General features: G+C 33.8%; 1 protein-coding gene across 7 annotated transcripts in view; it reads right to left on the reverse strand.

Annotated features, from left to right (window-relative positions):
- The window catches only part of CSMD3 (CUB and Sushi multiple domains 3), a 1,102,347-nt gene that overhangs the window by 257,666 nt on the left and 829,982 nt on the right, over positions 1–14,699 (reverse strand). For all 7 annotated transcript variants that reach the window (XM_059042775.2, XM_067017123.1, XM_067017122.1 and 4 more), the window contains 3 exons: positions 13,611–13,802; positions 6,300–6,438; positions 2,777–2,964 (listed from right to left, as the gene is read on the reverse strand). In XM_059042775.2, coding sequence (XP_058898758.1) covers positions 2,777–2,964; positions 6,300–6,438; positions 13,611–13,802 — 519 coding nt within the window. The remainder of the gene's footprint in view (positions 1–2,776; positions 2,965–6,299; positions 6,439–13,610; positions 13,803–14,699) is intronic.

Consider the following 14,699-nt stretch of genomic DNA (forward strand, 5'->3'; position numbering starts at 1 on the left):
GTTTCAGCCATTTTGGTGAGTTATTCAGTTTTCCTAAGTCTCTCCCATGTATACATGTTATTAAACTTCTGTTTGATTTTCTCGTGTTAATCTGTCTCATGTCAATTTGATTCTTAGATCAGCCAGAAGAATCTAGAACAGCAGAGGAAATTTTTTTCCTCGCTGACAGGTACAAACTTCTAGATATAAGATAAGTAAGTCCTGGGGATGTAACATACAGCATGGTGACTATACTTAACACTGTACATATTCTATATTTGAAAGTTGATAAGGGAATAGATCTTAAAAGTTCTCATTACAAGAAAAAAATTGTAACTATATGTGGTGATAATGTTACCTAGACTTATTATGGTAATCATTTTGTAATATATATGTTTATTAAATCATTATGTTATATGTACACCCAAAATAGTATAGTTATATGGCAGTTATATCTCAATAAAAAATGTGGAGTTTTTGAAATGCTTTCTCTGCTGTTGAGATATAAATTGGTACAACGTCTTCTGAGCGTACTTAGGGGATGTGTAGTTAGATTCAAGAGGGTCAGACCCTTTGATCCAGTAATCCAACTCCTAGGTATACAGATATCTTAGAAAGACTCTCACAGATATGTTCAAGAAAGCATGCAAAAGAATGGCCGTTTCATCATGGTTCATAGTGGAAAACTGAAACAACCTAGTGTCTATCTGAAAAATTTATAAACTGCCTGTGATACAGTCATATGATGGAATATCAAAAAGAAATTAACAAACTAAATCTACATGTCTCTATCATTGATATATCTCAAAAACAATGTAAAGGGAAAAACAATTTTCACAAGGATATGTACATGATGAAAATAATTTTTTTATGAAAATAGGATGAAGGAAGTGTACATGACGGAAAATATAAAAATACATACAAGTGTACATACATGGAAAAGATAAGACCCAAATTCAGAATTAGGAGGGTACTATCATGAAAGAAACAAGAGCTTCTGAAAATGACGCTCATTATACTTTGTCCAGATAGCCAGTTAGTTGGGTTCTGGTGTATGGTATGGGTAGCCTATTCCAGTGGGAGAGTTTTGTCATGTTGCTCAAGTTCAACTCTCCATAAGACCAGTGCTTCCTAACCCATAGTCACAAAGTCTAAGCTTTCCCATGATCCCCTGGTTTGGAGCAGCTAGTATTTTCATACAACCCCAATAAATAGCTGGCACCTAAATCCTTACTGTTTGATACCAAATAGCTCATATATTCTCCCACTGAGCAGGCCATTTTCTTACTTTGCTCTGTAAGATGAGAGACCTATAGAGGGTTAAATCCTTCCATCAGAATGAAATCCATACCATGTCAGTGTTGAGCAGATACCTTGCCCTGGCAAGCATTTCCAAGTAATGATGGACATATTGGAGAACTCCAAACATCTGTTTCTGGCTGACTTGTTTTTCCTTTCCCTAAAAAAGCCTTCCTTAACCCATGCCATGCATGCTATGGGAAGTTGTGGAATTTATCTTGACTTCCTTTGACAGCCCTGAGGAAACAAACCCTTCTTCCCAGTGCAAATTCAGAAGGAGTTTCAATTTTATATGTAATATTATATTTCTTAAAACAAGAATAACAAGATCTGAAGCAAATATGACACCATGTTTGTCAAGTTGGATGGTAAATACTTCGAAGTTTGTTTTACTATTCTGTATAATTTTTAGCTATTGAAAATATTTCATAATTAAAAAAAAGAAAATCTAAGCAGTAGGTAATAAATTCAAAGTATGCATTTTCAGAACTCAAATGATCCCTTTATCAGTATGTCCTTTATGGACTCAATTACTGAAAAATAAATTTTAACATTTTAAAAACAAATTTGTAAATATCCAAATTTCTGTTTTTTTTTTTTTAATTAATTAATTTATTTTTGCTGTGTTGGATCTTCGTTTCTGTGCGAGGGCTTTCTCTAGTTGTGGCAAGTGGGGACCACTCTTCATCGCAGTGCACGGGCCTCTCACTATCGCGGCCTCTCTTGTTGCGGAGCACAGGCTCCAGACGCCCAGGCTCAGTACTTGTGGCTCACGGGCCTAGTTGCTCCGGAGCATGTGGGATCTTCCCAGACCAGGGCTCGAACCCGTGTCCCCTGCATTAGCAGGCAGATTCTCAACCACTGCGCCACCAGGGAAGCCCCCTAAATTTTAACTTTAAACAACTAAGATTTAATTTGCCCTTATAGTCAGTGAATATAAAACTTAATAAAAATATATTTATAAATATCCATAGTATTGTAATATTGATTCATTTAAATACTTGTAGGAATATTCTAAAATATTATAATCGTCATCACACTTTATTTACTCTTTTCTGAATATTGACATTTAAATATTTTTAGACATTTTCTGAAACATGATTGTCAAAATACTTTGTGAGTAGTATACTTTGTGAGTATTCTCTTTATCACTGAGAGTAGTCTCTGAATACCTGATATTTGCGTGAATCCTCAGCTTCCAAAAAATGACTTTGTTTTTTAAAAAATATTTTGTGGTCTCAGCCAACTCCTGCAGTATACTAATTGCTTATTTGTTTGCCTGATACATTTCCTTTGGTAGTAATTAGGAAAATGCTAATTTCCTTCTCACTCAGGAAAAGTCTACAGTGAGAGCTCTTTTGTGAGCTGAATTGTAGGTAGCCTGCATTAAGAAATGCATATATTACTAACATCTGACAGTGGCCAATACAACATTATTCTCCTGTATAAAATGTTCAAAATTTAAATCATGATGCTAAAATCAAATGTTCACATTTACCTTTATATTCTAAATGAAATCCAGTGTAACTAACAGATCCATCACTCCGAAAAGCCAAATGCATGGTATTTGAGCTGCTTTCTATTCTCTCTGGTAACTTGCTGTCTTGAAAACTTCCAATCAGTGGGCTATTACTGTCTGGTCCATCATATATATAGAGGAAGTCATAGTTTGGCTCTATGCTAAAACTAAAATGAAAGAGAAAGAAAGAAAACAAGAAAGAAAGAAAGGGAGAGAGAAAGAAAGATAGAAAAAAGTGGAATGGTTATTACTAAGGTATTGAGCATAATAGTCACATAATCATATATTAATTCAATCAATATCTTTAAAAATAACAGCAAACCCTGTCAAAATAAGCTAATTTGAAAATTCACCTGGCAACAGCACACTGAATATGCATATCAAATCAGCACTGGAAAAAAGAAAAGACACCTTGATATTTTCAAATATTTCTAAGTTGGCATTGTGTCTATAGGGAATAAAAATAACTGTAAGGCAAACAGTTTATAAGCTGATGAAAGGATACAGAATTTGGAGTCAGAGTTTAGGTTCAAGCCTTGCTTCTGCCTTTGTTAGCTACATATCCTTATGCAAGTTACTTTATATCAGTAAAATGTGTAAGACAATAACCATTTAAAAAATTTTTTCATCCAGGCATTTTACATCATAAAAATGCAACCTCTTTTTTCTTTGTCAATGGTACTATTTGCCTTGAACTTCAAAATTTAAGAGCATTTTTGCTGTTTTAAAATTCACCTCAATATATCAGATTCAAACAAAAGTTGGAAAGACAAAATTTGCATTTAAATTACTCAAACAAAGCACCACACATTGTACTAGGTATTCTTTTTCCTGAAAGTAAATATATTTTCTTCTTTTAGAACTTAGTATAGGCAAATCAAACCAATACACTCTTCATCAAAATTAAATAGTGTGTGAATAAAGACATTTTAGCATGCAAACTATTCAAATCAATATTTGAATATTGCAAAATTTGTATGATAAACTTGCCTTAAAACCTTCAAAGTATGAGAATTTTCCCGTAGTGATTAAAGAACCCACATACTTAGAAGGCAGAAGACAAGTAATCATGTATCTATTACCTAACTCATACTGTGGCAGAGGAAAGGATGGGCTCAAGTGGGTCATTAAGAAAAGTCAAGAAGTTCATGATATAAAATAAAACCAATAAACCTTGCCGTTGTTAAACATCCATCAATGGAGAAACCATTTTGTCAAGTTTTATCACCTCTGCATCTAAACAAAAAACTTGCTAGGTTGGGAGATACTACTTCCAAATCCACTAGATTGATAGAGGTTGTTTCTACAGTTCTAATCCTTTATGTATGCATGTACAAGGGAGAGGAATCTAGCTAGTGTACTTGTGCATAAATAGTGGTGAAGAAAGACGGGGATAATGCAGAGGTTACCAACTTCCCATATAAAAGGGACAATGCAACATGAGAAAACTGGGGAACCACCATATTGTTATATTTTGTTTTAATAGTAGCTTCACATGTCTGATTCAGTTAATTACTCTTGAAACCTTTCAGTGAATATGAGGCCTGAATTTTGGTAATGTAGCAGAAGTCAGAAGTTAAGGTCTTATTTCGTTACTTACTATCCTTTTTCTGGGGTAAAACACAACTTTCTGAAAGTCATGTCTTTTATAGTTAAGGTTCGATGAGAATTACAACTTCCTTACCTATCTCACTATTGGAAGAATCACTAGAAACAAGTTCTTTGTAAAGGATATAGTAAGTATAGTCTAAATGTACTATCCTTGGAAGGCCAAAAGCCTATTTAACAACAGTAATTTCAGTACTTTTAAAAAAAATTTCTACTTTGGGTTTAAATAAATAATTCAAAATATTGATGTATAACTTCTCTGAAAATGAGAATAAAACAAAAACCAGTCTTTTTCTAGGAACCTTTAGAATGTTAGCTATAATAATTATTTTTCCTAAAAAACTGAAAAGATAGTACATTCTAATAGTATGTTCTATTTTACAAAGCACTTTCATAAATATTAACTTGGTCTTGTCAATAATCGTCTGGTATAAGGAAGAGATTATCATTTCCATTTTCCCAATGAGGCCCTAAAATGTCAGTGGTCTCCCTAAGATCACAAAATAAATGACACAGCTGGAAATCAACTTTTGGTCATGCACTTCATGTAATACAGCCTTCTACCACTCCGTTATTAACTACAATAAATTTTTAAAGTAAACTAAGCCCTGTATCATACACCCTGACATTTCTAATGTTTGTACTGCCATTTCCTCTACTGTAAAAATGGGAAAAGTAGTACTTACTTCAGGAAACTGTCTTATAACTGGGTCCTGGCATATAACTAACATTGTCATCATTGTTACTTTGTTATTATCAATTATCAGTGTATCACTACAAATTATAGAAATAATTCCATATATTTTTACTTTTAACATTTTTCATGAGTTTTAATTATCCTTTTTTTAGTTCTGTTTTTAAACCTGGCTTCAATATATTAGACATATTTTTCAGCTTAATATTTTGCATAAATACCAAGCAGCTTTGACATGCTAGCAGAAGAAGTGGCTGTGTTACTAGAGCCAACAGACATCAGTCTTGGACACTGAAGCTTAGGAACATTTCTAGTTAGAAACTCTTTAAGTTGCTGGTACCTAACATTCCCATTGAAATCTTAAGGAAAAGAATTAGGCCAGGTTTTGTGAAACAGCTGTTAGCTCCATGTGAGGAAACAGAGGCTCATTCATATAAATAACTCACCCAAGGTAACACAAATGACAGCGGCAGAGATGGGGCTCAAACTCAGTGGTTTCTTTGCCACACGGGAAACTGCATCCTCTACTGCTTCAGTACTAAGCTAACCCTGCAGCTGATACTGCTAAATAACAAATGTAAATTTCGGAACACCTCATATTAAGTTCTATCAGGAGGCAAGTTCTGCTGAGAGAGTATAGGAAAATGATCTATCAAATTCTTGTCAGCTTGACTTAATGAGACCACCAGGAAGGACAGTAGGTAGAATTTGTATCTTCCCAAGTCCAGTGGTGGTGCTGCACCTGTGGGTATTTAGATACTTCAAGAAAGTTTTGGGTGGTACACATGTGGGAGAAAAAATTCCTTGAAATACTGACCTTTTAATCTTTAAGTTTAGGAAAAAACAGAATTTTTTGAAACAGTGATGGTAAGTTCAGGGAGGGAGGAAATGTTATAAAGAGATAGCATTTCATGACAGTCAATAAACTACTCAACCTTTAACACGGCTCCTCTATATTGGAAACTGGTGAAAGATGGTCACTCATCTGTAGCTCTGTAGCCTTCAGAACTACATTGGCATCTGTGCTACTATACAGGGATTTGTAAACTGTTTATTGCAAAATATTAGCATTGAAATCGGTAAAAAAAAAAAAAAAAACAACTAAAAAATGTCATGTAGAGAAATAAAAATTTGCCTAGTGAAATGCTAAAGCAAATGAGCAAAAATATTTTTAAAATGTGGAAATGTGTGGGAACTCACCTGATAAATGCCAAGGAGATAACATAGTCTGCGTTCACGGTGATAGTCCAGTCACAGTCCCTGCTGTGGGGATATGGGTGAGGGAAGTTTGGTGAAAGAATAAAGCCTGAAGATCCTGTTAAATTGCCTCCGCAGGGTGCTTTAATTTAAAACAAACAAACAAAACCCCTTAAGTGATTAATAAAATGTATTATATATCAGTATTTGTGAAAACACTTATCTAAAAAACTTTAGGAGGTTTTGTACAGATGATTTTTTACAGTACTGGATGCTTAAATACTGCATTATCTTTCAAGAAAGACAATTAAAATACTAAATACATACAAACATACATTGAATTTAGCTCCTTTACTGGCTTCAAATGGTAAGAAAAAGTTATAATTATATTTCTTTCCCTTTCTATTACTATTCTGTTTCATGGAAAAGAAAAGCACTAAGAAGAGGAGTAAAAACGGTTTCACCCTGGTTACTAGGAAAAAATCTGAAGGTTACTGCAAAAAAGAAACAAAACAAAGCAAAACAAAATCTCTAATAATAAGTGGAATAATAGAATATGAGGTATTTAGCTCATTTTCAAATCTTCCCTGCTACCTTTATTTACAGAGGAAGAGGCTTTGATAATGGTTAATGAGTGAAAATGGATAACCATCTGAGAACCTATAGCACTTTACTCCTATACTGAGTGTTAGGATATTCTTAAATTCTAGTTGCCTGACTTGTTGATGAAAACAGACAGTTATTATTATTGTGGCCCAAACAAAGGTTTCTGTAACACTTCAAAGGACAGTCGCAGAAAATTGTCAGAGAAATTCAGAGGTTAGATTCTTCACAGGATTATTGTCAGAGTCTTTTAAACACAGCTTGATCAGAAAATAAGATATTACACAAAGTTGGCAGCTGCAGAAAAATAGAGAAATTAAGATATGGAGGGCCCTGGTAGTGGAGTGTGAGAGTGGGGATGTAAATATAGGTGTGCGCACCGAGAAACAGAGAGATTGAGACTGAGATTGGGATTCTCATGATGTAATGACGTCTCCTACACATAATCACCACATCATCATTGTTACCTGAGGTTTAAAATTATAGTTTTCCTCAGGTAAATTTTACCATTCAGTTGTAAGGCATATGGGATTCTTTTGACAGCATAAAACTGGTTTTGGAAGGAGGAGAATTTTGGTTCTGGTAACATTTCAGATATTTGTTCTTTGCCTGAGCCTAGATATGTAATATCATCATTAGAATTTGGTAATTTTTACCATCTTAAATAATGGATGTCTGCTATTATTGATACATTTCCCCATGACCCTCTGCTACCTTTGTCTCAGTGCCTCAGTCACAGTAGATGACCTACTCTACTGAGAATATTTATGTGCTTAGCCTTAATTTATTTACCACGACTTACCTATCACCTGTATGTATTTTGTGGTATCATATCAAATGATTAAACAAACTATCTCAACTTTAGTTCTCCCTATTCAAACTTCAATGCTTCCTGAATGTTTAATGAGTCCCTCCTATTAATCAGGATAACACCCTGGACTCAATCACACAATCTCTCTTCCTTCTCCAGAAACTGTGTTCATTTGTCTCCTTTATTCTCTCTGGTTTCTTCCCCTTTGTCCACAGGTGTTCAAGTCTCTTTCATCCTAAAAATAAAACAGTTTCTGCTAACCTATTTCCTTTCACCTTTTCTTCAACTGAAAATGTTGAATTTTACCTGATGGTTAAGAAACCCCCTCACCCTTTTGTGTTTGGTTATATGGGCTCACTGTGAAGAACCACCCTTCACCAACTGACTCAGATAAGATTCACTTATCAGGTCTTTGATAAAATCCTTTAAATAAGCCCCCTTATTTTCCTATGACAAGATCAGACATGGACCCTGCAAATTCCCATTCTTTGACTCAAATGATTAGTTGAATTGCTTGACCTCACTGATCAATCATAATAAACTGCTTGTAACCAAACTTTGGTCAAGCTTCTCTCCTTTCTCTAGGTCCTTGAACTCTGCCTCTCCCTCAGCCTTGAGTGAGCACACAACCCTTCTTGAGGATAGGCTGGACTCAGAGTACAGCATTCCGGGCCACCCTTTCATTTCACTTCCCCACACCTGGTTCTTTCCAGCCTTGTGTACTCCTCTCTATAAAAGAAAAATCCCCTTTTCCTAATTCTTCAGGTGCTGGAAGATCTCACCATCACATTGCTCTCCCTATCACACACACTACAAAAATCCTTTTTGGTTTTTAAATGATCACCATCATGCGTTTGGTAAACATCTGTCTTATCATATAGTTACAAAATTAAAGAAAAAATTTTTAAAATTCCTTGTGATGAGAACACTTAAGATTTGCTCTCTTAACAACTTTCATAGATAACATACAGCAGCATCACATATCACATTGTACGTTACATTCACAGTACTTATCAATCTTGAAACTAGAAGTTTGTGCTTTAGAACCAATTTCATCCAATTAGCTCTCCCTGACCCCCTGACTCTGGTAACCAAAAATCTGATCTCTTTTTGTGAGTTTGTTTGTTTTTGAATTATAATTGACCTACAACACTGCTAGTTTTCGGTGTATAACATAGTGATTTGATATTTCCATACATTACAATAGTAAAATTGTACAATAATTCCTTGTTAATAAAAGTCTCTCCTCACTTATTTTGAGTTTGTTTTTTATTTTACAACTACGCCTTTTGAAAAGGAAGTCTAATCTCATTCTCTCTTTTATCACCTATGTACTATATGTACCTGTAGGCAAGACTAACATGATTAGCAAAGCAGGTCACTGGGAAAAAATAGTTTCTTATGGTATATCTTGAAGAAAAGTACCAAAGTAGTCATCCCGAGAAAACTTATCTCAGGCTTAGGTTTTTTTGTTTTTTATTTGAAATTATATTTAGAGAGACAACAACCTTTTTGCTGCTTAGGGACTCTAGATGTCTTTAAGTGGTCCTTCCCACCTCTCCTGCTCTCTCCAGCCATTGCTATTTCCCTAGGCCTCCGAGCCTCCCACACATAACACTCCCTAGCTTATCCTTAAATGACTTTTGTATTGACTATTATAGGAGGGTATTTCTGCCTTTATCTTTCTCTTCATATCTGCAGTCATCCTTAACTGTTGACTTTCACCATAAATTCACTCTCTTCATTTCTGGAACTCCACTTCTAATTTTCTTCTGATGTCTTTGTACAGATATCAGTTTCATTGGCAAGCACTTCTTTCACTTCATCTTATGATTTTGGTATTCTCCTGAATTCCTTACCGAATTGTCTCTAATTTTCACTCTATTACATTCTTCCTCGTTGATCATGGCAGAATTGTGAGTTTATCTCCCACTTACATACTGATAATTATACATACTGATATTATATACTACACATTCCATAAATGTTTGTTGAATTGCTATTGACTCCTTGTATTGATTGTGAAGATTAAAGATGAATAAGTCTGAACAGCAATCTAATTTGTTTTGATAAAAAAATAATTTGTTTTGATAAAAGCTATATGTTTTGATAAAATAATGGCATATTTTATTTTTGCAACTTTTAGAATCATTTTTGAATTTGAAAAATATTAGAAAAATATGTGTAATAGGAAATGCTGTTACATATGTATATATATATATATATATATATATATATACATATGCACAAAAGGCAGGAATGTTTTTTGTGTTTTTTTTCACATTCTAAGGAAGTGGTATTATTTGTACTTTGGGGGATCATGGGGGCAATTTTATTTGTTTGTTTCAGCTCTCCTTATTTTTCACAGGAAACTTTGGTCTTTTTTATTGTTAGCAATTTTATACACGTGAACACACCCACATATACGTGTATATCCTTATCATATAAGATATAGGAAAATCCATTACACATATTTTTAAGTATCTTACTGGATATATTTTGTAATTATACTATTATTGGAGCATAATATCCTTTAAAATTCTTTTGATTCTATTATTAAAACTATTTATTGAGGTTTTCCAGATAAATTTCATAACTGTAGTAGATTTTGAAAACCTATAAAAGCCATTGAGACAAGCTAAGATATTATCTAACATTTGTATATCCCAAACAACTCAGTAGTAAAGAAAACTCTCTTTGCAGTTAATATATTAAACTTTAAATATCATTTGGAAAATACATCTTTTACTTTTATTCATCTAATCATAAAGCATCCAAAATAAGATTCTCTTTAAATCAAATACATTTATGACTTAAATTTTTAGTTAGGTTCCATAGAGTTCTGACACATTAATGATTTGTTCTGCATGTAATTTCTTATGAGACAGTTATACAGGCAACTATTGATAATGATTTTACAATCTTAATTTTTCTCCCCTATTCAGTTTTGTGTCTACTGTCTTTCTCAGCAGCCCACCCATACTAATGTCTTTGTTATTTACCTTCATATTGAGTGCTGTTACTTTCCCTCTGGCAATGTCAAAGTAATCTTCACACTGTCAATTCTGTTAGAATGAATTCTATTAACTCTCTTAAAAATGACTGTCCTTCTGCTTGGTGTTTGCTATAAGGTTGACTACTTCTACATGCAAGCAAAATGCTTTATGCTCCAGGGTTTGAGACATAGACTTATGAAGTTTCTAAAAAGTTCAGGGTTTAATCTTTGTCATAGTATTTCCAATCAAGGAGTTCTTTCTTATAAGTTTCAGAGGTCAAGTTTTCTGCAGCTTAGCAATTTTTCAGACTTTTTTTTTTAGGTTATTATCTTCCTCAGAGAAGCTCTAATGCATATCCTCTCCTTAAACAATTTTTTCCTACCAAAAAATTATACACAGCACCACTGTCCTTACAAAAAATTCCCACAATCTGCTTAATTTAAGTAAAATTTGGTGTTTAACTTTTATTTTCTAGAATTATGACTTGTTGGCTAAAGTTTTGTCTACAAATGGAATTTTATAACAGCCTATCTCAAAATTCTTTACTCTTTTAACCTTTTGGATTTTCAAGTTTTCTAGCATTTCAGTGTAAAGCTGTTCAATGTTTCAGAATTCTCTACATGACAACATTTGACATAATATAGCCTTTCTAGTAATTCTAATAAATAACACCCATTTAACAGGTCTAAGAATTGCAATAAAACAAGAAGTTCCACAGTAAGTCTGTGGAGTTCTATCATTTCCTCTTTACACAAAGATTCTCTTTACAAGATACTCAGTCAACTTCCAATTAATTTGAATGTGGCATTTTAGTTTAATTGGCATTTTTTTAGGTTAACTGTCCAGTAAACAAATGAAAACTTAATTGTTTCAGTCCCTTTTCCTTTGAGAATATTTTTTTCTCTGTATTTTTTCCTCTGCTTTTATGAGTGTATTTATAGTAAATGTAAATTAATCGAAGTTTGATGATTTAGAATCTTACAGTGATACATAGAGAGCAACATAGGTAAAAATGGAAACAATAAACTGTAAAGGAAAATATGGCTAAATCTGAACTGGCTCAACATATGCCCTTATTTTGTGTTTTTTTTATGTCCCTTTAATAAGCTTCTTCCTTATCATCTGCTCCATTTTCTACAGAAGTCTACAACTGTCTACTCCCTGCCTGGTTTGAGCCTTTAGATGTGTTTTGTTCTGTGTATTTTTAAATTCCAACATATAAAATACAAAAGATGTGATATGAATTCAGATTTTTTAGTTTTCACTTTACTAGAGAAGTTCACAAAAACAGGGAACTCATCTGTCTTATTGTACTGCTAAATCCTCAATGCCTAGATCAACACATAGGACACACTAATGAATTTGAGTTTGCAGCTCTTGCATAAGAAGCATAAAATGGGGTAAAGTAAATCTGAATAACTGAGTGCTTGATTTGTTCACTTCTGACTGAGGTACTAAACACTCTTTTCCTATTATCATGTGACTCCCTGGGAAATGATTATTGAAAATGTATTTATGAGTTAGATATAAAGTAAACAAAAATAAGGCTTTCTCTCCTAAAAGTGCTAAATTTGCATGCTATAAGAAACACACTGAACAAGATATGGAATCTTCTCCCCAGGTGCTTGCAGTGTAGTAAGGGAAAGAATATGATAAATAAAATTTTGAGTACACATAACGTACTTTGGGCAAACTGTATCATACATTCTAGATGATGCCAATTTTAAAACACTTGAGCTCAAATTTTGAGATTAAACTAGCTGAATTTAAGAACCTTAATAACGAGATTTTTTTAAAAAGATTATATAGCAAGTTTTCTCACTATTTTTATTCCAAAGGTGGTATATCCCTCTAACTTTTTCTCAGACCCAGTAGGGAAATAATATGTATCTTAATTTTCTAGAGTCTAACTTGGAGATTCAAGAATAGACCATGGATTCAAAAGGCAGAGAGTTGGAAAGATGAACCAAGCAGCTGCAAATCCTTAGATCATCAAAATAAAAACTGATAATTCATTTGGAATACATGGATTTAAGGGAAAGTCAAAGCTTTGAAACTCAAACATACATTCTGATAAAATTTTCTTTCTTTGAAGGAATAACCATTATTGAGGCAAGATCAACCTGGTCCATTTTAAATACAGAGTCTAAATCCACTCTTTACATTTTAAAAGCAGTGAATAACTACATTTTTATAGTAGATAGGGAAGATGAAGATTTTTCAAGAACTTTGATTCTATTTTTTCTTTTGAATTTTATTTTATTTATTTTTTTATACAGCAGGTTCTTATTAGTTATCTATTTTATACATATTAGTGTATATATGTCAATCCCAATCTCCCATATCAACCCACCACCACCATCCACCCTTCTACTTTCCTCCCTTGGTGTCCACACATTTGAAGAACTTTGATTCTTTACTTTTTTTTTTTTTTTTTTTTAGAGTGTTAGAACCACTGAGAATCTAATAAAATTATAGACCCTCTCTTCAGGGGAAAGATAACAATGATTTACAATTTTGTGCATTTTTGGAGGGTCACAGACCTCTGAAATCTTATACTTCCATATAACCTATTCCAGAATACTGTTCTTAATTAATAACACTGAAACCAGTTTTGTTGTTGTTGTTTTTTTGTTTTGTTGTTTTTTTGCGGTACGTGGGTCTCTCACTGTTGTGGCCTCTCCCGTTGTGGAGCACAGGCTCCAGACACGCAGGCTCAGCGGCCATGGCTCACGGGCCCAGCCGCTCCGCGGCATGGGGGATCCTCCCGGACCAGGGCACGGACCCTTGTCCCCTGCATCGGCAGGCGGACTCTCAACCACTGCGCCACCGGGGAAGTCCTGAAACCAGTTTTTAACCATTGTTTTACACCTGTATAAAATTTTAATTATTCTAAATTCATACCTATACAAACTGGTGGGCTGGGCTGCCAGAAGTATCGATTTTCTACCTGAATGCAGGTTATCCTTTCCTCTCCTTGAAGCTCATATCCTGGGTCACATTGAAAAACAACAGTGTCCCCAGGTTCTCGTCCATCCCCATTTCGAGTTCCATTCATGGGAACCCCTGGGTCACGACATGCAGTGGCAACAGAACCTATGAAAAGACAGAAACAAACCTTTAGTTTTGATGCGATCCAAAATCACCTTCAAAGTTCCAGATCTTATATTTGAGAAGCTTCCACATATCTATGTGCTTTTAGAAAATTAACTTAAAAAATGCTTGGGCCATAATTCCCTGTGCTATACAATATCTCCTTGTTGCTTTTTAAATGGAGTATTTAATCTGTAAAAACTATCTATGAATCACTATGCTGTTCACCGGAAATTAATATAATATTGTAAATCAACTATACTTCAATTAAAAAATGCTTGGGCTAATTTTTAAATACCTGCACAATAAACACTTTTTAATTGTTTTTGGTAAATAATTTATGTGTTAACTTGCTTCGAGCAGGGACATGGCATTTTACTAGCTGAATAATAAATTTACTCAAAATCTGTTTTTTGATACTCCATGAAAGACACTGTGAAGAGGATGAAAAGACAGCTGCAGACTGGAAGAACATATTTGCATGGGCTATATTCCACAAAGGACTTGTATCTGGAATATATAAAGAATTCTTAAAACTCAACTGTGAAAAAAAAAGAAAGAAAAACATCCAACTAGAAAATGGGCAAAAAACATTTCAATAAAGAGGATACCAGTTGGCACATGAAAAAATGTTCAATATTATTAGCCATTAAGGAAATGCAATTTAAAACCACAATGAGATATTACTACATACCTATCAGATCAGCTAAAATAAAAAATATAGTAACACCAAATGCTGGCAAGATTCTGCAAAAAACTGTATTACTTATCCATTGCTGGTAGAAATGTAAAATTATACAGCCACTGTGGAAAGAAGATGGCACTTTTTTGCAAAAATAAATGTGCTTACCATAACCCTGTAATTGTACTCTTGCACATTTATTAAAGAGAAATAAAAAC

The sequence above is a fragment of the Kogia breviceps genome, chromosome 17 (assembly GCF_026419965.1).
Source record: "Kogia breviceps isolate mKogBre1 chromosome 17, mKogBre1 haplotype 1, whole genome shotgun sequence".
Classification (NCBI taxonomy): Eukaryota; Metazoa; Chordata; class Mammalia; order Artiodactyla; family Physeteridae; genus Kogia; species Kogia breviceps.